The sequence below is a fragment of the Dissoconium aciculare genome (genome assembly GCF_010015565.1).
Source record: "Dissoconium aciculare CBS 342.82 unplaced genomic scaffold K489scaffold_3, whole genome shotgun sequence".
NCBI lineage: Eukaryota > Fungi > Ascomycota > Dothideomycetes > Mycosphaerellales > Dissoconiaceae > Dissoconium > Dissoconium aciculare.
In genome coordinates, this window is record NW_022984953.1 from 180,061 (window position 1) to 204,400 (window position 24,340).

At 53.0% G+C, this 24,340-nt stretch overlaps 10 protein-coding genes across 10 annotated transcripts; 4 read left to right on the plus strand and 6 right to left on the minus strand.

Moving 5' to 3' along the window:
- Nucleotides 1-588: 588 nt before the first annotated feature.
- Nucleotides 589-1,255, minus strand: K489DRAFT_387032 (ribosomal protein S26e; the record flags this gene model as incomplete). Its single annotated transcript, XM_033606281.1, has 4 exons — nt 589-706; nt 865-967; nt 1,038-1,165; nt 1,233-1,255. 4 exons carry the CDS (start codon nt 1,253-1,255, stop codon nt 589-591), a joined length of 372 nt encoding a protein of 123 aa, XP_033461872.1.
- Nucleotides 1,256-3,205: 1,950 nt separating this feature from the next.
- K489DRAFT_377362 (uncharacterized protein) lies at nt 3,206-4,141 on the plus strand. The gene is made up of 2 exons (XM_033604135.1): nt 3,206-3,551; nt 3,633-4,141. The coding sequence occupies exons 1-2, from the start codon at nt 3,236-3,238 to the stop codon at nt 3,932-3,934; spliced, it is 618 nt and encodes a 205-aa protein (XP_033461873.1). The 5' UTR covers nt 3,206-3,235; the 3' UTR covers nt 3,935-4,141.
- Nucleotide 4,142: 1 nt separating this feature from the next.
- K489DRAFT_377363 (uncharacterized protein) lies at nt 4,143-7,097 on the minus strand. Its single transcript, XM_033604136.1, has one exon. The coding sequence runs from the start codon at nt 6,627-6,629 to the stop codon at nt 4,530-4,532; it is 2,100 nt and encodes a 699-aa protein (XP_033461874.1). The 5' UTR covers nt 6,630-7,097; the 3' UTR covers nt 4,143-4,529.
- On the minus strand, nt 6,724-7,290 carry K489DRAFT_142944 (uncharacterized protein). Its single transcript, XM_033599153.1, has one exon. It carries the CDS (start codon nt 7,195-7,197, stop codon nt 6,817-6,819), a length of 381 nt encoding a protein of 126 aa, XP_033461875.1. The 5' UTR covers nt 7,198-7,290; the 3' UTR covers nt 6,724-6,816.
- A 922-nt stretch (nt 7,291-8,212) lies between these two features.
- K489DRAFT_143020 (uncharacterized protein) lies at nt 8,213-9,081 on the plus strand. Its single transcript, XM_033599154.1, has one exon. The coding sequence runs from the start codon at nt 8,473-8,475 to the stop codon at nt 8,950-8,952; it is 480 nt and encodes a 159-aa protein (XP_033461876.1). The 5' UTR covers nt 8,213-8,472; the 3' UTR covers nt 8,953-9,081.
- A 2,466-nt stretch (nt 9,082-11,547) lies between these two features.
- Nucleotides 11,548-12,946, minus strand: K489DRAFT_377366 (NAD(P)-binding protein). The gene is made up of 2 exons (XM_033604137.1): nt 12,545-12,946; nt 11,548-12,491 (listed from the first exon to the last, which is right to left on the minus strand). Exons 1-2 carry the CDS (start codon nt 12,612-12,614, stop codon nt 11,632-11,634), a joined length of 930 nt encoding a protein of 309 aa, XP_033461877.1. The 5' UTR covers nt 12,615-12,946; the 3' UTR covers nt 11,548-11,631.
- A 1,629-nt stretch (nt 12,947-14,575) lies between these two features.
- K489DRAFT_392884 (FAD-binding domain-containing protein) lies at nt 14,576-16,178 on the plus strand (the record flags this gene model as incomplete). Its single annotated transcript, XM_033606755.1, has 5 exons — nt 14,576-14,641; nt 14,723-15,055; nt 15,126-15,315; nt 15,438-15,591; nt 15,662-16,178. The coding sequence occupies 5 exons, from the start codon at nt 14,576-14,578 to the stop codon at nt 16,176-16,178; spliced, it is 1,260 nt and encodes a 419-aa protein (XP_033461878.1).
- Nucleotides 16,179-16,180: 2 nt separating this feature from the next.
- Nucleotides 16,181-17,840, minus strand: K489DRAFT_377368 (FAD/NAD(P)-binding domain-containing protein). Its single transcript, XM_033604138.1, has one exon. It carries the CDS (start codon nt 17,597-17,599, stop codon nt 16,289-16,291), a length of 1,311 nt encoding a protein of 436 aa, XP_033461879.1. The 5' UTR covers nt 17,600-17,840; the 3' UTR covers nt 16,181-16,288.
- Nucleotides 17,841-21,591: 3,751 nt separating this feature from the next.
- On the plus strand, nt 21,592-22,307 carry K489DRAFT_315386 (concanavalin A-like lectin/glucanase; the record flags this gene model as incomplete). The annotated part of the gene is made up of 2 exons (XM_033601087.1): nt 21,592-21,718; nt 21,799-22,307. Coding segments are annotated over 2 exons (636 nt in total), but the record flags the coding sequence as incomplete, so codon positions are not given.
- Nucleotides 22,308-22,747: 440 nt separating this feature from the next.
- K489DRAFT_294958 (MFS general substrate transporter) lies at nt 22,748-24,102 on the minus strand (the record flags this gene model as incomplete). The annotated part of the gene is made up of 2 exons (XM_033600286.1): nt 22,748-23,943; nt 24,012-24,102. Coding segments are annotated over 2 exons (1,287 nt in total), but the record flags the coding sequence as incomplete, so codon positions are not given.
- Nucleotides 24,103-24,340: the final 238 nt, after the last annotated feature.

A 24,340-nucleotide genomic window follows, 5' to 3' on the forward strand; every position in this document is an offset into this window, starting at 1 on the left:
CGTAAACACACCTGCACAGAGAGTTAGGCAATGGCGCGAAGTCCGATGGCAATAGCTAAATCACAAGGCGGACGACCACAACATTACTAGAGCACATGATGGAGACGAGAATGTCACGAAATGGAGGTAAGGTCGTTAGTTGTCATCTTGGAGCTATGGCAATTCTGTCGAGGCTTGGAAGGGTTGCATCGTCAGGTCGATCATTAGTATGGTCGTGGTATCCGCCACTTCGATCGTGTTATGCCAGATCCGCCACGACGCATGCAAGACGGGATGCCGCCATTCGTTGTCCCAGGAATGAGTAGATGGTTCTCAGGCGTCGGCGATGCAATTCGAGGATTGGAACGTGATTTCAAAAAAGGTTGATGTATGGAGGTGAAGTATTCGAGCTGATCCGGCGAAGGTTTCCTCCCTTCCCTTCCACTCTCCACTTCATGTTCCCCTCGCACCTTGTCATCCCAAACCCAGATCAAAAACGTGTCTCACCAGAACGCCCACTTTGTGTGTTGTGTGAATCATGCCTTCTTTTTCCCAAAATCCCTGTCCTGACATTGCAAATGCTCTATTCCTCGTCGAAGTGAACATTGTTTATGCCTGAGCGCCGGGGACCTTGGCGGTGGCCTGGGGGTTGACCTTCTTGCCGTCCTTGTTGTATCGTACACGTGGGGGAGGAGCACGGTTGCGACGGCCTTCGCGCGAACGGACACTGTTGGAGGACTACATGTTAGCGACTGCAATTCATCTCGCTTATTGTTTGTCCGATCATCAATCTCCCACACTGTTGCACTCATGAAGAGCCCCAGCAGACTTCAGATGGGCCAGAAGGGAGAGACCGGGAGGAGGAGTCGAAGTAGGAATGCGTACCGAACAATCTTTCCGTGAATGGCGCAGGACACGCAGTATTGAAGCTTCAAGTACATCTTGGGCACAGCGTACTCGGCGAAGACGGAGGCATCCGAGATATCACCTAATTGCAGATTCCAACATTTAGTTCCACGTCTTTGGGAAATCCATTGTTTCGATCGGGAAAACCATACGGATAGCAGCAGACTCGACCATGTTGCGGATGGTGAATCGCTTGATCGCCTTGTCTTTGGGAGTGCATCGCGAGCAGTTGGAGCATCGGATCGGCTTGACGTGACCACGACCCTTCTTGTTACGTCCGCTGTAAGAAATGACGGTTAGAATAACGCGTTCCGGATTGAAATTTGCATATTTGGTTGGTTTCGTACTTGGACGCCCGCTTCTTAACCATTTTGACTGTGCTGTGATGTGTGATGTGGTTGGAATACGTGCAACTATCTCACTTTCGCGATCGGTAGTCGTGAATTCGCAAGTGTGGTGCGGCAGTATTGCCAAGCCAAGACTGTGAGAGGGCAAGGCTCGATCACGTGAGACGAGTCGGACGTCGATATGACGAAGGGCTGAATATAACATCACGTCTGTAGGCAAATTTCAGTCCGCTCAATTTCGAATCCCAGGCGAGAAACGTGCAGTTTTAATGAATTGTGTAAATCATAATTGTACATTCAATTGGACATGATTCCAAGTACGACAGTGACACGGAGCCGCTCAGATAACATGATCTCCGCCTTGCCGTTGTCCTCTAGCGAGACCACACCTGGAATAAAGCCCTGACACTGCCCTTTAATGCGTTTCTCGAAAGGGTCTTCAGCAGGCTGATGCGCAACGCTGTATAAGTCCGCTTCATCGTTGCACAGATAGTCCTCCAAGATCTCAACATTGCCGTCGAACGTCACATGCCATGTCACGCGTCGTTTGCTCACTGAGATGGAGGAGTCCGATAGACCCGACAGAGCCGCTTAATGCCTCATACGAAAGTCCGTAGTAGAGTGCAGGGCATGTTGGTGTCGGATGAAAGTTCGGCGATGGGCAGCACCATAGTAGTCGTCGTCATCAAAGTGAGACCTATGAAGGAAATTCAAAGAAACAGTGGCGCTGATTGTGGGATCACCAGCCTCGAGCAGTGTCCTTCGTGTGATGCATACGGGCTCTCGGCTCATTCTCCGGAATCGTTCGGTCTGGTCGCCTCTGAAAGCGCCACTCCACTCAGGACGGAGATAACGGAGAGGAACACACAGATCGATAGGAATGTAGAACCTGATCGTCGTGAACTGTCCATAGCCGTGGTGGTGAACGTTATGTCGTGTCTGTGGCGTGTGCGTTTATTTTCACCTAATGCAAGACTATCGACGAGGAGCATACGAGCTGCAGTCCCGTCATTTCAGTCTGGTGCGGGATCGAGTTGAGCGAGGGACACACCGCTGAACATGTGTATGTCACCAGGTTCTTCACTGGAGACCCTCCTAGTTCCGACCGAGCCGACCGAGCGTCGTTCTGGAATGGAACGATGATCGACATTCAAGCAATGTGTGAATACGAGATGCATGATTCTGTGGTGGACATTTCTGCTGCATGGAGCTTAAAATAGACCTCACAAGCTTTTTCTCGATGGCGCACTGCAACCGGAATTGCCGCATGTTGCTTGCCCAAGTGCCCACAGGTGGACCGTGGAGTGTTCACCTGGGCAGGTTTCTTTGGGCATAGGGCTACGCAATTCCAAGGTTCTCTAGTAGCCGAACAGCAAAGGGTCCGCCTGGAAGTCCGCCCAATGTTTGCTGGCTGTGATTCGCCCTCTCGCGGCCTTCTTCCACATACGGTCTAACACAACCCTCAACCGAAAGTCATTGTTATACTCCATGGCTCGGCTCTTTCCAGAGCAATGATCACACTCATCACCTGGGCAGACCGTAGACATCATGACAAATTCGGGTAGGATGAGGAAGGTTGTTCTGCTGGGGTCCCTTACGCTCTGAAGTATTCACTCGTGTCAGCCTCGTCGAATTGATCCTAGTCGGGCATCGGCTCTTTGGCAAGCTCATCGCTTACCTGGGATGATCGGCAGTGGGTGGGTGACATTCGACGTCACATCGTGCTACGGTATGCAGCCATCACCATCATAGTACACTACTCCATTGTTATTTTGAGGACATACAGGGTGATCATGCGTAGTTCGACGACATGAGCTAAAGAGGAAGTTCGAGAGATCGTCATCATCATTGTCGACTGTATGAAGATTGAAAATCTATATAAACCAATTCATCCACCACCTATTCCACCGAAATAGTTCCATCATCCACATCAATCATCTCCCATCTCCAAGAACTAATCTCAAAAAAATCCACCACCAACACCACCTCCATCACCTTTCAAAATGAAGTTCTCCACTGTCCTCGCCCTCATGGCCACCGGCGTCTCCGCCCAATTCTACAACATCACCTCCGCGCCCTTCCAGCTCGTCGTCAAGACCAAGGGTTACGCCACCAACCCCTACGCCGGCGCCGTCCTCACCGCCTGCCACGCCGGAGCCGCCATCGAAGCTCTCTGCATCTTCGACCAGGCCAACAAGACCGTTGCGAACTACAACACCTTCCGCTTCAACACCTCGATCTACTCCTCGCAGCAGGACAACACCTACGGCGAGCAGGGCGCCATCACCTGGATTCTGCCCTCCGCTGGCGGAGAAGGCTGTGAGTTTCTACCCTTCCACTTTCCGTCCAGAGAGAGAGAGAGGAGAAAGATTCCATTTCTAACAAATATCGAATCTACAGACTCCAACCCGCTCAAGTTCGTCTACAACACCGCGTCCAACGTCGCCCTGCCCCTCATCGAGCCCGTCAACGACCCCACCCTCGTCTCCTTCAACCCGCAAGACGGCCGCCTGAGCGTGCAATCCTACATCGACGACAGCGTCAGCCCGATCGCCGTCGGCCAGAAGGCCTACTACCGCTGGGCGATCTGCAAGATCAACTACTCCGGCTACCAGTACGTCGCGCTGAACTGGATCCAGGGCAGCGGCAAGGCGCAGAACCCCAGCTGTGTGGAGGTCGACATCGTCAGGAAGTTCATCTAGAGAGGAGAGGGATTTCGATGATGAATTTCGGATTCTTTTGATTTTCTCGGATTGAGGAGCTGTGGTGGGAAAGTGAGGCGGAGGAGATGAAGAAGATGATGATAATGGAGGAAGGAGTGCGTTGTTAAGGATTTACTACCATGGATGTTTTGCATTGTGGCGCGATTTATACATGAACATGATTTAATAACACATGAAGAAAAGTCATCGAAATAATACCGTACTATTGCTGCCTTCTTGAATCATTACTCTCAGGTCTCAGAGTAATAATATGGATCCCGCCGATCCGAGATGGGAGAGAGATCCTTTCATTGTCACTCTGACCGACAGCACATACCTAGGTAGGGATTCATTCATTCGCTAATTTGCCCTTTGATCCTTTCTAAGCCAAGTTTCCTCTCCTCAGCTTGATCTTGGAAACCTAGACAACAGCAATCGTAATGGCTAGGACATACATAAATACTACTTTCCATCACCGACTGTAATTACGTTTAGGCCGATCGAAATTTTCGACAACCCTTCGCTCCTGACCCCGGTACAAAATTCAATCCTCATTTCACCTCGCTTGATTTGACAAAACCCTCCGTCTGAATGCTCAATGCCTCATCCCGTCGCCTGACCCCCCGACAAGATCGGCTTGTAATCCACCGCGGACGCCGCCGCCGCCGACCACGGAAACAACCCCCGTCGCCGGATCGAAGGTCTTGTTGTCGAGATCCGGATCGTCGAGATCAACGTCGACGACATCGACATCGACGATAGGGTCGTCCATGTCGGTATCGAGCGGGTCAGGGAGTTGTTGTTGGTGTTGTTGTTGGGAGGTTTGGCGCTGTGAAGATTGTTGTTGCTGTTGGGATTGTGGTTGTTGGTGGGGATGTTGTTGATGCTGCTGCAGCTGTTGATGAGAGATGGGATGCGAGTGGTGGGACAGGTGATGGGAAGGCTGCTGCTGCTGCTGCTGTTGTTGTTGTTGTTGCTGTTGATGGTGGTAGACCATATTCAGGTCGTGGTTGGAAGAGGTCATGTGTGAGGAGGAGAGGAGCTGGTCGCGAAGGGCGGCGGCGTGGTCATCATTCGGAGAACGACTGTGCTGTTGTTGATTCATCTGATGGTGTTGTTGTTGCTGTTGTTGATTCTGTACGTCTTGCATCATCTGATTGATGGCGTGCGTCGCACGAGTAAGTTGATCTATATTGGTAGGAGATGCATTCTCAAACCACTGTGCAGCGGCAGCGGCGGCGGCTGCAGCTGCAGCATGGTGATGAGGATCTTGCATAAGTTGAGGATCAACAGGCATGTCACCATAGTCTTCAGGCCGTACGGAGGAGACGTCGGCGAAATGCTGCATGTCCATCATGGGTGCGGTCGGTATATTCTGCTGAGGTGGTGAAATCTGATGTTGAGGTTGTTGCTGTTGCTGCGGCGGCGGCGGCGGTTGTTGTTGTTGATGTGATTGCTGCTGTGCTTGTTGAGCCACTACGAGAGGATTACTGCTCCCTGTGACAACATCATTGGGGTCAATCAGACCAGTGTTGACAGTTGAACGCGTTGCACGAGCCGGAGTAGACGTCGAAGCTGCCTGACTCTTTCGGGACTTGGAGTTAGAAGAGGTGGTGGTCTCTGCAGGCTTTGGAGCCGTCTCTTTGCATTCGACGCAATTTCGAATCGCCGTCGAGACCGTCTCTTTGATGCGCACCCAATGATACTTTTCTGCAATGCTGGCTGTCGTTTTGTTGATACCACCATGAGCGGCCGCATGCATGTTTCGAGCAATCTCGTATTGCTTGTGCGGATCTGAGATGACTTCTTTGCCTTTCAACATGAGCTTCTCTTCCTCTCCGCCGTCACCGCTGGTGTTGGGTATCAGCCGGTAATGTGTGGCTGCTGAACGCAATCGCGACTTTTCAGCACGATCTGATCCGTTCGGATATGTGCCATGTTTTAGGTAGAAACGGATCTTGTCGAAACGCTCCTCGGTGACATAATCATCGCCATCACCACCCAATTCTCTGCCGAAGATGATGGCATCGATGAATTGATCCGGAAAGCTCTTGAGGTTGCCGCAACCCTTCACGCGTCCAATTCGCTTGAACCCAAGAGCATCCCAAATCCGTAGTGAAGCCACATTCGTCTCATATACCAGATTGAACACCGAATACGTGTAACCCAACTTTGGCGCCCATTCCAGATATCCTTCACCCATCAGACGACCCACGCCTCGATTTCGGGCAGCGTCGGTGACCAGGAATCCACCATTACACACATGACTGCTCCTGCCAGGGTAATTTGGCTTGATGTAGAAACTCCCCAGACATTCTTTCGACCAATCCGCGCCTCCCTCTTCCATCTGTGCGACCTCGTCTGCGCTCTGAATGTCGCCTACGACCATGACGGCGCCAAAGTTTGCGAACCAATATGTTCCGAACGAAGAGAGTGCCATAGGGTCGATCATGGGATATGTATCGCCTTTTTCGATCTCGCGGTTGAGCAACTCGCAGAGATACGCGGTCAGATGAGGCGGGACTTGATGTGGAGAGGAGAAAGGCACGAGGGTGGCCGTGGTGACACGATCTCGCAGAGTGACCTGTCGCGGCGTGATCTCTGATGGGACCGGTCCATAGGGATCGGGAAACGGCATCTGGCCAGAAGTACGATAGATGGCGGGCGCCGTGGGATCATCGAGCATGGCGGGCATGATGGTCGTTGCCGTCCCGGTGGACGTGTATCAAATGCAGATCTCGGGTATGCTGAACTTCAAGCTCTGGAATGGTCAGATAAAGATTGTCATTACGTTTGTCTATCGACTGAGCCAAAGTCTTGTGGGCTCTCTATGTATGATTGGGAGATGACGGGGTATCTTCGGGCATGTGTGAATGATCTGTTCAAGCCGCCGAGCGCAGACATGGCCGGCGCATTGCGTTCAAGCTGACGATCGCTGACGACGCCGCTAGCTGCAATATCAGCTCCTTCACCACACGAGTCCGCTCCCACGACCACGGACCGTGTGAAACATCTCCGCTGCGGCGGTGGGGGCATTGGTAGCGGAAGCGATTTCCGCAGCAATGCGGAGGAGTAGCGAGTGGGACACATGAGTGGGAAGGGAGACGTGATGCGTGGGAAAAGATGTTATATTGATCGCGTTGAGGGGAGAGGAGGAGGAGGAGGAGGAGGGGAAGACACGATGATGAGCACAGCGGGATATTCCAAATAGCGAACAAGAACACGGACAGCGACGGCGGCATCAAGCCATCCAGGTTGTGCATGGAACAGACATACCTCACGTCCCCGATATCAGATTTCGCGTTCGAGAATAAATTATCGTCGTGTTTGCAATGGAAGGGTTCACGTCGGTCTGGAGAGAACGCGCACGACGAATGATAACTGCATCGTAGGGAAGAGAACGTTGGGACAAGTTTAGGCACGAGATCAGTAGGTGGCCAGGTGCGATTGTTGCTTCGGCCACGTGATCACTAATCCGCTGGCGCCCGCGCTTACTATATCGCAGACCGACCAAGACCCTGCAGGGCTGTTTTCAATTTACAGTACAGTCCCGTGAGTACCTAGGTACTACTGTATGGTATGCCTACTACTGTAGGTACGTTCCTAGTAGGTAGTGCTCTTCGAACAACTCTGCTGATGAACAGGGCCTTAAGTGCGACTTGACGAGACTGGTCTTGGGACGAAGCGTCATTTTGCTACATAAACGAGTATCTTAACTTGTCCTGGATTGCAAACGACGCCCTCCCGCCAGGTACACGCCCGCAACAACGAAGAGAAGGCTGGAGGCGCATTATCGCTAGCTACCTAGGTAAGTGCGAAGTAGCATGGTCGATGTTAGGAACGTACCAAGGTACCTGCCTTCGCCTGTTTCTCCGTCAGCGACTCAGAGGGGCCTTCTCGCTATACTGTAGTCGATTGTCAAGGTGCAGTCGTGCTCCGGCACCACTGCTTTCGCCAGGGACTGTTCGCAGGACTCAGCCCGCTGTCGCGTCGGCCTTGCTTCCAGGTGTGCGCTAATCACTGACTGCGTCCCCGTGGACATACTTCCTGCCTTTCGCTGACATAGCTCAATCGCCTGATCCCTTCAAATGTTGAAGGCAGGTGGCTCTTCGTTTGTTTCCTTTACTTGCGTTCTCGCCGCTGCGTTGGCTGCTTCTCAAAGTATTGTCACGGCTGATTCTTACCTTTGTAATGGGGTTTAGGTGTGATCACGGCTCCTTTACAGTCTCCGATTATATGACCCCGGAGGTCACTAGGTGTTTCGTCAATAGCGCACCTCGCGCACCTCTTTTGTCTGACTTCTTCAGGCCTGCATACCATACGCCTTCGACCCTGGAAAAGGCGAGCACAGCATGTGCAGGAACGCTGCCGGGATCCTTGAATTAGCGACCTATCCTCACCGGTATGCTTGAGTTGACCGCCCATCTCGAGGCCTCTCATGTGCAGGATCTCATGCAGGAGGGCTATCCTCGGTATGCTTCCGCTGACAGCCCGTTTCTCATGCAGGACTATCTTCGGTATGTTTCCGCTGACTGCCCATGTTGGAGGGGCTCGCGCATGCACAGCGGCGGCAGCAGGATCTCACGCGGGATTCAGCCTCGTCACAAACGCAAGCCCTTCAACCGACCTACCAACCAACCAACCAACCGCATCACACAGCTGATTGCAAACTGATCCCCGAGAGGATCACGCCAGAGCAGCGTTATAACACGCCGTTCCTCCTCTCGTCGCCCGCTCGCGCAGCTCATTCTGCTCACTCGGCACTCACCAGAAGTCATGTCTCAACAAGACCAGGACCAGCGGCGGGACGAGGCGCTGATGCGCAGGCGAATGCAAAACCGCACCTCTCAGCGGAGATTTCGAGGTTGGTATGCTGCGGCCCTCCGTTCTCCCTGCTCCAGCTGCAGGTCGGTCGTGTCGATCGCGATGGTGCGATATCGCACCTCGTCGCATCTGTTCGCGTCCCCATTCTAACACGCATACTCTCTCCTGTGTATTTCAGATTTGTCCTGTGCTAATCAGACCGTCTCGAATTTCCAGAGAAACGTAATGCCGCACCCGCCGTTTTTGACGTGCGCACCCCTAACTCACCGCCGCTATTGCCGCACCAGCAACCGCCTCTGGCTCTGGCTCTGCCGCAACCTCTACCGTCTCCTGCCCATCTTCTTCTGCCAGCCGCACCAGTCCGTACCCACCATATTGCAGCCTGTGAGGATGCGACGTCGATCGACTTACACACCTCGTCTCACCCTTCCTCCTCGGTTGACCTTTCGTGGATGCACGACTCCCACATGACCCTTGGCCTGACCTCTCTCGATGCGCATACGTCTGCAGGCCTGGACACGATCGGACTGCATGTCGCGACTACCTACCTGCCAACACCCACTGCTCTCGCCTCACCTGTCACTACTTCTCCAGAGACAAGGGCACTCGATCCGGCAACGTTATCGAGCGAGGTGCTGAATTTCGACGAGCTTGTCAACGGATGGAATAACAGCAGCGATAGTAGTACCAGCAACAGTACTGGTACGAGTCCCGCGCAGGTAGCCTCCGGCAGTGTCGTCGACGACGCAATGATCCGCCGCATGATGAGGGCCATGAACACCGAACAGGCCTCCGTTCAACTTATAAACACAGGTAGCTGGCAAAGTGCCTTACATCTGGCGGCCCGGGGCGGCTACACTAACATCGTCCGCATGATCCTGCAACGTAAGGTCGACACCAACATCCGCGATAGCGAAGGTCAGACGCCACTCATGTACGCAGCCGCAGAGGGAAGGGAGGATGTGGTAAGCTGCCTCCTCGCCAGTGGCGCTTGCCTCGGGAGGTCAGACGCCACTGGACGCACGGCTCTTCATCTCGCCGCAGAGCGGCGGCAGCTCACCGTGCTCCGGATCATTTTAAATCAGAACGGCGGGAGGTTGGACCCCTTCCTCAATTTCTACGATAGCAAAGGCCGGACGCCGCTGCATGTCGCCGTCGAGGTCGGGTTCGAGGAGGGCGTAGAGGTGTTGCTGCAAAGTGGTGCCAGCTTGCAGCTGAATTGCAGTAAGGAGCGAGACCTAGGCCCCGTCTTTTCCACTTCTTCATGAACTTCCTCCTCCATCGGCAGCCATCCTCCCCCCTGACCCACTCCAGCTCGATAAGAGGCCGACAAGTAGCGTTGTGAAGTCATGACTTTGTTTTGAAGATATAATGAATAGAATCGTAGACCACCCCTATCCGTTATACTGCGAAGTAACAGGCATCTCATTCTTTATGTCATGCAAGAACAAAAGATAGTGCGCCTCCGTCTCACATCCGGCTTCTATCTCCTGCTTGTGCAAGTCGGCCGTTTGCGGAAATACTGTCCGCCAAGCCAGGCGTCGTAGTATGCCTCATAATAGTGAGTGAGCGCTGTTCAATGCTCAATCCACCTTGTCAGAGCATTTAACGTCTTCCATGATAGCTCAACAGTCAACTTGTGCGCGGGAATGCTCGCTAGTGGTGAAAGATATACTAGTGCTGAGTCCGCCAGCGACCTTGACAACCTCGCAAAACTGGAACTCGCGATGTGCAGCCTTACATCGATACACTGCGAGATCTAACAGGTACAGGACAGCGAGTGTAACACCGGCTCGGATCATCGACCTGGGCTTTGCATCAGAACCGGACAGCCTTGCCACGAGATCGGGCAACGCGTCGTGCAGTGGTCTGGTTGACATCGTGTCTCTACTTGGGTCGATTGATTCACATGCGCATTCGGCCATTTCACGAACGACTTAATATCTCCATACTGAGAAGTATGGCTCGACTCGTGCGTCTCTTGCATCCATGATTCCCACAGGATTTGTTATATTGATAACTGACACCCGTTGCAGTTCGCGTATGCAGTCATGCCAGCTAGCTTCATACAAAGCTTACATGGGCGTGGAAAGCTGACATGCTCAATTGGGCAGGGGAAGTCGCCTGTCAGCTCTCAGTCCCTTGATGAGTGCACACATGCCAAAGCATGGCTACCTTGAGGGTCGATCTCCATCACGGGGCAACCTCGCGAATCGCGTGGCCCTCCACACGAGCGCACGAGCAGCAGTACGTCTGAGGATTAACTAGCATTCTGCTGTGCCTCGGTTCGTCTTTCAAGCCAGAACGTACATGAAGCCAAGAAAGAGACAGCGTTCCATCTCTCGGCCGTGTCCAGAGAAGATCTGAGCCTTCCAAGCGTCGAGCCAACCCACGACCTCGTCATCGTGAAGGCATCGCGATACTCTGTCTCCACAAGTATTGACCTATTCGCTCAGTCTCTGGAGCCACTGGTCAGGCCCACTGCCTCACTCTTTTCGTTCGACCGAACGGACGTTTGGTCAGCCGGCTGGCTGCTCTAGCCGCCGACCATGTCCCAGTGGCAGAGGCGGCACTAGAGGAGACTGACACGATGCCAGTCGCGGCTCGGTATGCTGACTCTGTTGGCTCTTCTGGGACCGAGTCAGATGATACAGATCTTACTACGCCAAGCTCCACACTCAGAGTTGTGCAACGGCTTTATAGACACTTTATTCAAGTCGTTTGATGCGCCTTTCTTTCTCCTACAGGCAAGACAAGGGGAGTGACAAAGACCGAGGGACACATTGATCGCCAGCAACAAGTATTGAATGAGACTTTTCCAAGGACTCGCTAGAAACTAACGCCTAAAAATCATTATAATGTTCTATCCCGATCTACACCTTTGGCCATCCGGAGCCGCCTTGTGCTGCAAGCTCCTTTGTGGTCCAGGACCACAGCTCATCTGCCTTCTTCTGGTCCTTGCCGTACTTACCGCCATCATCCTCCTTACCGATGGGGAAGTAGAATTTGCCCGTCTTTGCATCCTTCGACGTAGCTGCCCACAATTGCGTCTTGGCTCCCTCCTCTGTGGTGACGCCGGTAGTCACCAGCAACAGTTGCCAAAAGTAGGTGAACCATCCGGCCCCGTCCGCCTTGCTGAAATTCTCCGTCTTCACCATGCCGGGGTGGACGGCGATAGACGTGATTGATGGGTAGACCTGGGCCAGCTTGTTCGAAAGAAGGAGGTTGGCCAGTTTGGATTGCCCGTAGCGCGCCATCCCGCTGATCGAGGACAAGTCCGTCTTGACCTGGTCTAGGAGAATGCCGGCTTTGGGCGGGAAGACCTTGGCAGCCTCGGAAGCCACCGTGATGATGCGCACGTCGCTGTTCGGCTGAGCGGCAGTCTCCAACAGGAGAGGCAGAAGGAGCTGAGCGAAGAGCGCGTGCGAGACGTAGTTGACGCCGAATTGCCACTCGTACCCTTCCTCCGTCAAGGCAGGAGCGAGTCCGGAGACACCGGCATTGAGGAAGAGCAGGTCCAGTCGATCGATCGAGGCGAGGATCTCCGCAGCAGCGGACCTGGTGCTCTCGAGCGACGACAGATCATACTTGACAGCTTGGATCACACCATTGGGTGCTTTGATCTCGTCAATCACCGCCTGCGCTTTGGACGGAGTTCGAGCGCAGAGAAAGATCTTTTTGGGGTTCTTCGCGGCGAGACGTCGCACAGTCTCACCACCCAGACCCGCATTTCCTACGGATTTCGTCAGAGCCCTGGCATTGTCCGAGACGACAACGAGTCCTCACCGCCCGTGACAACAATGACCTTGCCGGACAATTCAGGAATGTCGTCGACAGAGTCGAAGTACTTTGGCATTTTGGCGCAAGCTGGAAGTGTCTACTCGATTAGATTTTAATGCTGGAGAAGGAGGTGGATATCGTCAAGAGCAGAGCTGGCGAGGCCGGAACCTGGAGGTCATAAGGAGAAGCTCCCATGCATTTCCATTCAGAGCACGCTCGCGATATCATTATCATCATCGTCAGCATACGAGCGCGCTTGCTGGCGCTGCTTTATCGAGCTGTGGGTGGGTAAGCCTTGCATTAGCGCGCCAGTCTGTGGACAGATCCCTTGCGGCCCCAGCGTTCCGATGACCAAGCAGGGTTGATGGGTCAATCACAGTATGTGCCAGCCATCTCGGCTGCACAAACCAAACCCGACGGGCATTATTTGTTTAATGTATGGTGTACTTTGTTATGAACGCCTGGCGGAGTTAACGGGTCGACTATACATAGTCGACCGTACCTTGATACTAATAAAGCTAGCGCGGCTACGTAAGCTACTGGAGTGGACGTTATAATCTTATTCCAAGGTTATAATGTACTTAGCACGTGCTTAGATGCTGCCATCAGCTTCATATCTAAGCGCTCACATGTTCACGATCACCGTACAGACCACCGTGACACACTTGATATTCCAAGGTCCTTCGTCACATCTGCGAATTGTGCTGACTGAGAAAATTGTCATTTGTGCAAACGAAGGGAGTACACGGCCCTCGAATCTACATGTGCCTCTACATTGACGAGCCAACACTAATGGACGTCAAGTATGTGACTTGTCAGCCAAGTCGAATCGGCCGCAATCTAGCTATCTCCGCCGCATGCTTGTCCGATGCTTCAACCCCGATCGCGCCGCCATCTTCACTTGGTTCACTTCAAGTCGAAGTGCTTGTATGTCTTTCCTCATGAGGATTGAAAGCTGCCGTTGGTGATGAAAAATGCGATCCGTACTAGCTGACTTTGCCGACGGAGCCGAATTCGTCTGTGGTTCCTGGGATTGCAGTCGCGACGATGGTCTGGTTGGTAATTCAGTTAGTCTGATGTTCGAAGCCCTTTTGCCATGGACTCTCCTCATTGAGCGGAGATTGGACCTAGAACGTACAATGTTCAGATTTGAGATGAAAATGCTCAACATCAATACAGTTACCACGAAGAACAGTTCAATGCCTCCTCTGAATACACGTCATCCGTTGTACGTCCTCCATGGGTCTCGGAGCTTTCTTCATTGGGCGAGAGTGACTTTTCTTGATGATCGTTTGCCATGGTTGTGCAAGTCACTCAACCTCTCCTCAGGCCTGTGATGTAGATCGACGGTATTGCTTGCACTCCGGATACCGTTGTCGGAAGTGAAAGGCGCAGAATCTCGAGGGCGTCTCTAGGATACGACAGCCGAAATGCCATCTCCTGGCGCGGGCAACTAATTAAACTGTGTGTCAGCGCGAATGTGTGATTGAGTAGGTACGGACTGGCTTCAACGTCTGTCTTGGATTTTCCGCGTGGATAGACCTGATAGTGTTGGAAAGTCAACGAGTGTCAAATCTCATGGAGGCTACACGAATCGTTCGCACAAGATCGCTTTCTGGATCCCGTGCCGGCTGGGGCGTGGTTACTGCCCTTTGAGCGTGCCGAAAGCTAGATGGCCCGGAATAATATCGACTTAAGCTTCGATCGGCAGCCGTTCCTGTCATGCTTGCATTAGCGCCCTTTGCGCGGGCCTAGCGCATATGCATGCTTACGAGCTTATCTGTTCCGGGGCACAGAACTTCCTGAACCCTGCAAAATGGTGCGAGGCGGCGAGGGACCTGGTGTGCTGTGATGTTCTTGAGCTGTCATCACTACCGCCATTATTACGACCCATTTCTGCAGGAGTGACCTGGAGCGGAGCATGGTTGTAAGCATCGCAAATCGAGCTGGCGAAGGCGGTTCTTCTTCGCATGATCGGTGTGATCGCGTATTCTTCAGCTGTCTCTACCCTTGGTTCTGAACGTGCTTCATTTTGTCATGGCGCCAGGGCTTCCACCACATCCCGCAAGCGGACTCGATACTTTGAAAGCGGCAGGTCTTGAAGTTCGTCTCCTCCTCTGAAAAGATCTATAATTCTATGCTCGCTATGTGAGTTTTTGGTTCGCCACGGCCAGGGTCGCCCAGGCTGTCAAAGCGCTCGCATCTGCCGGGCAGCAATTTGCGATCCGTAGCGGTGGCCACACGCAGTATCCCGGGGCGAACAACATCGACAATGGGGTCACCATCGACCTCGGATTGATGAAGTGGACCCGCTACAAGCCGGAATCGGAGACTGTCGACGTCGGCCCTGCAGGTCGTTGGCGCGATGTGTATGCCGAGTTGCGACCACACGAACGGGTCGTGGCCGGCGGAAGAGAAGGCGGGGTGGGTTTTGCCGGGATGCTGTTGGGCGGTGGCAATACATTCCTCACGGCAAGACTTGGCTGTGCCTGTGACAACGTGTTGGCGTATGAAACGGTGCTTGCGGACGGCAGCATAATCACTGCGGATTCCGATCAAAACCGTAGACCTTTTCATTGCATTGAAGGGGGGTTCAAGCAATTTCGGGATCGTGACCAACTTCACCCTCAGGGCAATCGAGAACGATGAGGTTTGGGGCGGGCTGGCGATCTTCCCGAAGCTGGTCTCCGCGCAGGCGGCAGAAGCGCTTCCTCGCTTCAACGACATCGTCGTCGATGATGTAGACAGCAACCTCTTGACCTTATACACGTACATGGGTAAGGAGCAACACCTGAGCATGGGCTGATGCATCACCTTCGGCTAAATACACGCTCTAGTTCGTTCGAGGACCCTGTTCCACGTTGGTCTGCAAACGATGTTCTGCAGTCGAACTTCAAAGATGTGGTAGTCGTAGCCATGTATGCCCAAGTCGCGGGGATCCCTCGCGCACCTTCCTATCCTGAATGGCCGACACTGCCCGGAGTTGCTACGACTTACAAGCAAATATCCATCACGGAGATGGCGGCGGAATATAATTTACCCACAGGCTATTAGTATGATACTTCTCCCACATCTTCCACAAGATATCGATCGCCTCGAGACTGAACTGATCCTGCACCTCAGCAACACATGGTTCACGGCAGATTTCCTCAACGACACCCGCATCGTGTCCCACGCGGTCCACGAGCACGAGGGACTCGTCGGACGCCTGAAAGTGCGAATTCTAGGTGGAGATTTCATCACGCAATGCCTATTCCAGCCGCTGCCAGCAATCTTTGCGCAACAGGCGATCGAGTCCGGCGGCGGCGGAAATGTGCTGGGGCTGGAGCGGCAAAGCGAGAATGCCCTCATGTGGCTGGCGGCCATCATGGTGCGCACTCCCGAGCAGGAGAAGTTCGCATACGAGGAAGCGCAAGGCTGGGTACAGCGCGTACGGGAGTTCGCTGCGACGATCCCGGGAGGCAATCAGGAGTGGGAGTATCTGAACTATGCAGACGGGTCGCAAGATCCGCTCGCTTCGTATGGCCCGACCAACGCGCAGAAGCTCCGCGAAGTGAGCGGGAAGTATGATCCCCAACAGGTCTTCCAGAGATTCGCGAGGGGAGGATTCAAGATCGCAACGAGTAGTATAGCGAAGTGAGGACAGAACTTAGCTTGCTAACATTATCATACGGGGTTCTATCTTCTAAACGACCTATTCTATATCTTAACGGGACTCGGTACCGATGGATCACTTTTTTCTATATTTTTTCACACAAACTTCTCATAGACCGGCATCCATTCCGGCAGCTTCTCCTTGTCGCGTGCATCCTCAAGGCTCTTCCACCCGACAAGCTTGTAGAGCCGGCTCGCTGCGAAGAAGCGAAATACCAAGCGCAGGGTCCAGATTCCCCAGCGGCCGGTCGGGTGCAGGAAATCCGGCATTCGACCTGCGCCCGGGATCTGTTGCGACGAGGTGACGTAGTCCCGGAAGAGAGATTCGTAGCTGGTGAAGGCTGCAGTGATGGAGTCGTCGAGCGGAGCAGGTTGCTTTTCATCCTGGCCGGACGAAGTGAGGACGTGGCGGGTGATTTCTCCGGCTAACACGTATGCGCCCACGATGGCAAGGTTTGTGCCTTCGCCGGTGATCGGACCAGGGGCATAGCCGGCGTCGCCAACGAGCACGCCACGGCCGCGGGACCAGCTGGAGAGCTTGACTTGGGCGATGCGGTCGAAGTAGAAATTCTGGGTGGTGCGGAGGCCCTCGAGGATGCGTGGGACTTGACCAGTTGCGATGTCAGCGGGCAGTGATTTGAGGATTAAATCTTTTTGTGCTTGGATTCGCTCTGCGCCGGATTCGCGGTTGGTCTGCTGGAAGGCGGCGATGAAGGCCGGGTCTTTGTTGATGAACGACATGTATGCGCTCGAACGATCCTTGTTGACTGGGCGGATGAGCGTCGACCGTCGGCCTATTACGCTCTGGAGGGTGGAATGTTTGGCATCGTGCTCCTCTGCTGGGATGCTGAAGAAGGCGGAATACAAATCGAGGGGTTTGATGGCGTTATGGCTGATGGTTGGGCCGAAGATCATCTCACGAGTCTTGCTGCGGAGACCGTCGGCGCCGACGATGACATCGAAACGGGCCTTGGAATCGTCGTTGAAGGTCACGAAGACGCCGCCGTCGACACCAGTGCGCTGCTCAAGGGTTGTTACGCTGCGGTTATATTGGAAGGTGACGTTGTCCCATCGCTTCGCGGCAGTAGCAAGGATGTCGGTAAGGTCGCCGCGCATGATCTCAATGTCGGAGGTGAGCAGGCCCGGGATGAAGGCGAGGGGCTTGCCGTCATCGTCGAGACAGGCGATTCCTGGCTCGCCTGTTGATCGGGCCTTCATCTCGTCGACGGCGCCCATGCGGCGCACGATCTCGCGCGGCACACCTTCGACGTCGATGCCCTGACCGGCCTCCAAAGAAGCGGATGATCGTTCAATCACGGTAACTTGAGCGCCGCCTTTTCCAAGCCAGTAGGCTACGACCGAGCCTGCGACTCCGCCGCCAACGACGAGAACTGAAAGTTGAGTCATCGTGGGTAACAATGTGTGGGACGGGAGGTATCTGTTGAGCTGAGCTGTAATGTTGGGAGGTTCTTGGTGTGGTATGGCTGTTCAAGTCGAGGTGAGTGTGTCAGGATATTTCCCATCGACGAGCGAACTAGCAAATACATATATATGCATCGCAACGAAAATCTTCATTGATCGTTGGAAGTAGTCATTACCATTAGACGTACGGACAATTTTGGCCGGCGGTAGTGAGCGGTGATCGGATTTACACGGTGGAGTTACGTAGTTGCTTTGCATGTGGCTCAGCACTCCAGCTGCATGACGAAAGGGAAGGACGCGCACGACTTCACCTTGTGGTCTATTGAGCGCTCATACAGATGCTTTGACTTGAGACATTTCTCTCTTATGTGTATTTCACGTGCCATATCACAGAGATCCAACCTTTCAGGCAAACATGCTCGAAGTTTCTCCATGAGGACTTTCAGACGAGGACAAAGAGCGTTTGAAGATGTCGACCGTAGTCGCATCGTGTGATGTCATCGACCGGCGGGTTTTGGCCGGGTTAGATTTTGTCATGATCGCAGATAAGTCACGTGATTTCAACGATGGTCTCATGATGGGAGGATCACGTTATAAAGTAAAAGGTACAGGAGGAAGCACGAGTGTTACGGAGGACTTTGAGGCTGCACGACTCATGGCTCAGGCTGAGTAGCCTCCTCCGCTTGGATTGCTCTCTTGCAGCGAGCGAAGTGGGACACACCTACAGTCTTCTGCTTTCATGCCTCTGTCTTCCATTCCTGGGCATGGCTTGGGCATTTCGAAGTGACTGTTCGGTACGTTCTTGATCCCGATGCTCCACAACGTGCTTAGAAAGCAAGTGTACGTGGAACGCATTTTTCATCAATGGATATAGGTCTTTTACTGTAATTCCGCATGAGAGTCTGCGGTGGCATCGCTTGTTGATCATGTGATGTCTCGACGAACCTCGCATCCGAAGGCTCGGCCGAGGGTCGGGCCCGGACCGGCGAGAATGTGCCGCCTGGATACTCACGTGCCTACGGGACATTTTTGCCGATGTCAACAACGTCGGGCCATCAATGTGTGACGCTTTGCTATCTATGTCCTCGGCATCCTTTATCAGAGAGTCGTCTTGTAGATTATTGTTTGTCGACAAGCAGCGTATACTTCTCGCCGTCAATCCAAACTCCCTTCCGGAACGGACGAAGTTGATTCCGTCTCTCCCTCCCCAAACAACAACAGCAACAACGCCCGACAGCCGTTGACCATTAGCCAGCGCCCAGCGCAACGCCGCACCAACAAGGGGCAAACGCCAATTTGTCCAGCCTTTAAAGTTTGGACTGCTTCCTCCTAACGAACTCCGGATCTCATTTCCATCGTGGCTGAAGTTTAAATATCTCAGTCCTTTCGCTGCTAGCAGAAGCATCCCAATTTGTCATTCGCAGGCACGTGTATGTTGGTAAACTTCTCTGTGGCGGTCAATTGGAAGTGAACGAGTTGTTGTTCTCGCATATCGACATGTCATGAGAAGACCCTCGAGCTCGCTGCTGGGATGCAGATCATGAGATAAGAATAGAATGAGAGGAGAATGCATGTTTCATTTGTGTGAATTTCCGGTGATGAGGGGACAATGTCTCGGTATGGTCCCCAGCCCTTGAGCCGGACGGACTTCGTTTGGTGCAGATCTGTGCCAAAGCGTCGGGAAATCCGTCTGATGATGAGACACACCAACCATCTACCTGTCGGGTTTCTTCGAATAAAATATGGTAGAACAGAGACGTGCAGGTCTGTTTTGTTAAGTATTGCTGCCTCGACGTGACTTTTGAGAACATCATGTGGATCCGAATTGAATTCATTGCAGGCACCTCTGGAACCCACGATTGGGTAGCCACAGTAGAATGATCGACAATTACCCATGACTAGTCTGTTCCATTGTAGCTCAGAAAACGTAGTGCCAATGTGGCTTTGATTCGGCAGTCCTCCCGGCCGGGCCATGTCAATTTCACATTTGACCGAATTGAGCGTCGAAACCTCACCACGCGAGGATCGTCGGCCCCCGTTTCCCTGTTCGGAAACCCGTGAGACGATGGCGGGAGAACCAGAACATCATTTCTTTGTCCCCGAACACTCTGTTCTTGCTGACGAGGATGAGACAAAGAATCACACACATGCGGAGATGATGTTTGTCTGTCTATCAAATATTTGTCCCATCAAACAACCCAGCCATGCCTATCGTCCAATCTGACCCTGTGCAGGTGCAGAAGGTTGTGCCAATACCTCCAAGCTCTAACCTCCTCTGTGCCCGCCAACGCCGCGACTCCCCCAACTACGGATATCACCAGCAACGGACAGCCCGTAAACATGTTGTTTACTTCTCCATGTACATCCATAACATTAATTGGATAACAAACTAAAACTATAATCACGATGAATCATAAATGCCAGAATCCACTCCCCTCCGCTCCACCAAATGAGCTATCAGAAAACAACAATGAAAGTCTCGAACGCTCCGAACGAAAGGACATCCCCCTGCCTACCGCCAACCTCATCTCCCGCCCACCAAAGCTTCCCATTCCCCGATCTCCACTAACGACCGTTATTGCTAAAAGGCGCGCGCGCTCCATCCGTTGCTTGTAGGCAATGCGTACCAATGCCTATCGAGCTTCATGGTCCTGTCCCCGAAACTCTGTTCAGATTTCAATGATGCTGAGAATCTTCGGACGCACAGGTTCGGAAGAGGGATCAGATTTGGGTTTGGAAAAGGGACTCCCGCTGCACTGTGCGGTGTGGGTCTCGCATGGTGTCCATCTTCTTCCGGATGGTCTCTGGAGAGGGGATCGGCGTGATGGTGATGAGGAGGTCGATGATGATGTTGGGGAATTGAGCCACAGGCGTGGGAATTTGTAAAGCTTTAATCTTTTTTGGAGGATCCATGTTCTAGACTTGCCGTTGCAGTTTGCTCCAGATATTCGTGCGTGTGAATTTTGTCTACAGTATTGATCCGTGTTCTTTCTCCTCTTCTCCCTCAGAGCGGTGGGTTTGAGACTCGGTCTCCTCTCTGTCTTTGTCGTTGTTTGTTCCGCCGGACACCACGCGCGAAACGTTGTTCGACATCCTCACAGCTCAGGGAATCGGATCTCTCACCAACCACCAGAGCCGTCATTCGTTTCCGCTCGTTTCTTTTTTCGCTTTTCCTGCATAAACTTCACGTCATTCGTTTTTCTGCATCGTATTCGACCATTCGATCGACCTTCGAAGAAATCTTTTAATAGTAATACAGAACGAAGATCACCCGATCACCGTTTCCCGGACCCAAGGTCTCACATCCAACCTGCATTTGAAGGGACACGAGAATAAACCCAGGATCCCTTGTCCGTTGCACAACCGCTGCACCATTTCCTCATCGTGCAGGATCACCCATCGAACAAGAAAGCAATCCGCACACCGCCTGTGACCTATACCCTGGCCATCATCCCTCCCCACAGCCGTTAAAAGAAGTTTTGATTCCCGTCAAACGAAGTACACCCGCTCCCACCGTCCGAATCCAAACAAACCATCGACGACCAACCAAACACCGCAACCATGAAGTTCCCCGCAGCCATCATCATGGCCCTCGTGTCCTCGAGCGTCGTCCACGCGAGCGTTTCCACCCGTCAACCACGCTTGATCAGTCGATGGGCCGCCCGGAGACAAGACGACAGCAGCACTACCATCGAACAGGCCGGTGCGGAGAAACCGGAGGCTTTTGCGACCTCGCCGCCCTTGGCGGAGAATGCGACGAGTATGGAGGACACCATGGGCGTGGCCCAGGGCGAGACGAAGGCAATCTCGAAGAATTGGTCGGTGAGTCTTTGAGGATTGGAGCATCTTTTTCCGTTAGGGGTGGAGTGGAGAAAGGCATCATTCGGAACGGACGAGAGGAGGAAGATCTTCGGGAGCAGTGCAAGAGTTTGGCGGGATTGGTTCGGAATTCGGGCTGACTTGTATTCGAATGATAGGGTGCATACCAGACCTCGACACAGATCACTGAAGTCCACGCCACGATAAACTTCCCACACGTCGCCCTTCCCAAAGGTGGCAAAGACGAAATCGAATACGGCGGCTCCGCATGGGTCGGCATCGATGGTAAGTTTGGGCAATCGTCGTGCTATCTGACGTTTCCATATGAGGGGGAGAGAGAGGAGCCAAATGCTGACTTTCCACAGGCGCTTCATGCCAAACGACCATTCTCCAGACCGGAATCGACTGGATCATCAAGGGCGGCAAGCCCCGCTACACCGCCTGGTTCGAATGGCTCCCGCACTACTCGACGCAATTCGAGAACATCGACGTGCGGCCGGGCGACAACATCACGATGAAGGTGGCCGTGGACCTCGGGACCAACGGCACAGCAGGGACCGCGTGGATCACCAACGAGACGAACGGCGACAAGGTCGTGCACCACTTCGACGGGCCCGAGGTCGGCTTGTGCGAGACCAATGCCGAGTGGATCGTGGAGGACTTCTTGGCGAGCGGCGGGTTGGAGCCGTTCGCGTGGTTTGAGGACGTCACGTTTGTGGATGCGGCGTATACGCATGCCGGGCTGCAGAAGAAGGTCGATGGGTTGATGGGGTCGACGATGATTGAGTTGGTGCAGGATGGGGAGAGCAAGTCGGTTTGTCGGATTGTTGATGACAATACTCTGACTTGTGGGTACCCTGACAAGAAGAAGTGAGGAAGTTGGTGATTGGATTGGGGTCCTCTTGCATTTTTCGAGGTCTATTTGTGACCTTGCCCACTCTCTGAGACGAGCGGTGTCCTCTTGTTGTGCATTTTGATGGCTCTTCAGCGTGCATTTGTCTTTCTTGAATATTGCTCTTTAATGCTATAGATTTTTCGAACAATCAAAAGTTCTCTCAAAGCGACTATCTTGAAATTTGCAGCTCAATCATCCTTGACCTTTTCATCTATGATCAAAACACTAACCAGCACAGCCAGGATTGACTGTGCCAGCAGGTAATAGAACACACCGGAGATCGCAAGGCCGTATGATTCCAGCACGACTTGTTGGACCTCAAAGCTGGATTGATGAAATGCAGCAGTGTCCAAGGCAATACTGTTCCCGAACTGAGCTACAATATCACTATCACCGAGTTTCTGTTGGAGTTGTGTTCTCGAGATGGCTTGGAAGAGGACAGAAGAAGTTGTTAAGGTGACCGCAATTCCGAGAGAGCGGATTGCCCATTGTGCACTTTGTACCACGGCTTGAATGTTGTCTGGGATGGAGACCAAGACCCCCATGAGGTTGGTCACAAACGAACCGCCAAAACCGACGCCCAACAGTCCGAGGAAGAGATATGGTTGCCAAGAAGGGGATCCGTGATGTAGGGTACACATCAGGCCGTACGCTACAGCGTTGACAATTCCGAGGGCAATATTGAGGTGCCAGTAGCGATGGGTGAGCTGAACGACGTATCCAGTTGCAATCGACGAAATTCCGAACAGGAGTGCCAAGGGTATCAGGCGAAGACTCGACTCCACGCTTGATAGACCAAGGATCTGCAGATATAGCGACACGTAGAAAAGGCATCCCGTGTACGCACCTGTAGAGAGGAAAGCGGATAGTTGGATTGAACCCACACTGCGGCCGGCGATCGCTTTTACAGGGACCACAGGGTTGCGAGCGTGCTTGAGCTCCCAGCGAAGGAAAGCGATGAAAGCGATACCAGCAACGCAGAGCGGTGCGATGATAGTAGGTTGCGACCAATCTAGCTCGATACTCCCGTTGTTCAAGCCAAATTCGAGAAGTGCGAGGGAACCCAGAAGAGAGAGAATCCCAAGGAGATCGACGTGTTGGTCTTTGTGTTTGATCCTCTTCTCGTCCGAGATCTTGACCACGAAAAATACCACAGCTCCATCAATGATCATGATGGGGACCTGGATCAGGAATGCCCACTTCCAGCCAATAAGTCGGTCGATTCCAGCTCCATATACACCTCCGAGAGCCATCATGACGCCATAGCAGATGTTGCCAATACCTTCAATCAATGGTCGTCGCTGCATAGGAATGAGGTCGGTCTCGACAAAAGCCGTGATGGAGCTAACCGCTCCACCTCCCATGCCTTGCAAGATGCGACCAGCCAAAAATAACGAGAGGTTGTGCGAAAGTCCACAAAAGAGGGTGCCCAGCACAAATGCGAAATAGCAAACGGCGAGACCTTTGCGTCGTCCGATAATGTCTGTGAGATGACCGCTCATGGCCTGAGCAATCGTGCTACCAAGAAGGTAGGTGGTCGTGATCCATGAGAAGCTGTCGAATGCGTTCAGAGAATTTGCAATCGGCACGGAAATGGTTGCTATCATGGTTTCGTCTGGACGTCCTCGCATGAGTATTTCCACTTGTCTCGTGCTCAGAAATCTGAAGACAATTCAACCTCACCTAAAGCAACGAACAAGCCGCCTAGCCATAAGCTTCCCAAGACCAATGCTAACCGCGGACCGGATATATCGAATTGTCTTCCATCTGAAGAAGCGTCGTGGGTTGTGCTGAGAGGAGCAGATGTCGATTGCATCTCGAGGGAGGCCATTATGTTTCTTGCTTCATATTCTGCTAGCATGGCTGGAAGTCGAGAAGACTTTCATGAAAGATTTGTTCCACATCTTATGGTGGATTGAAGGAAGCTGCTCTCGATCTATCAAGGCTCGAATGACTCATGTTGGCGAATGTGATGAATGCGCTCTGCATGAGATCTTTGAGTCACAACCTCG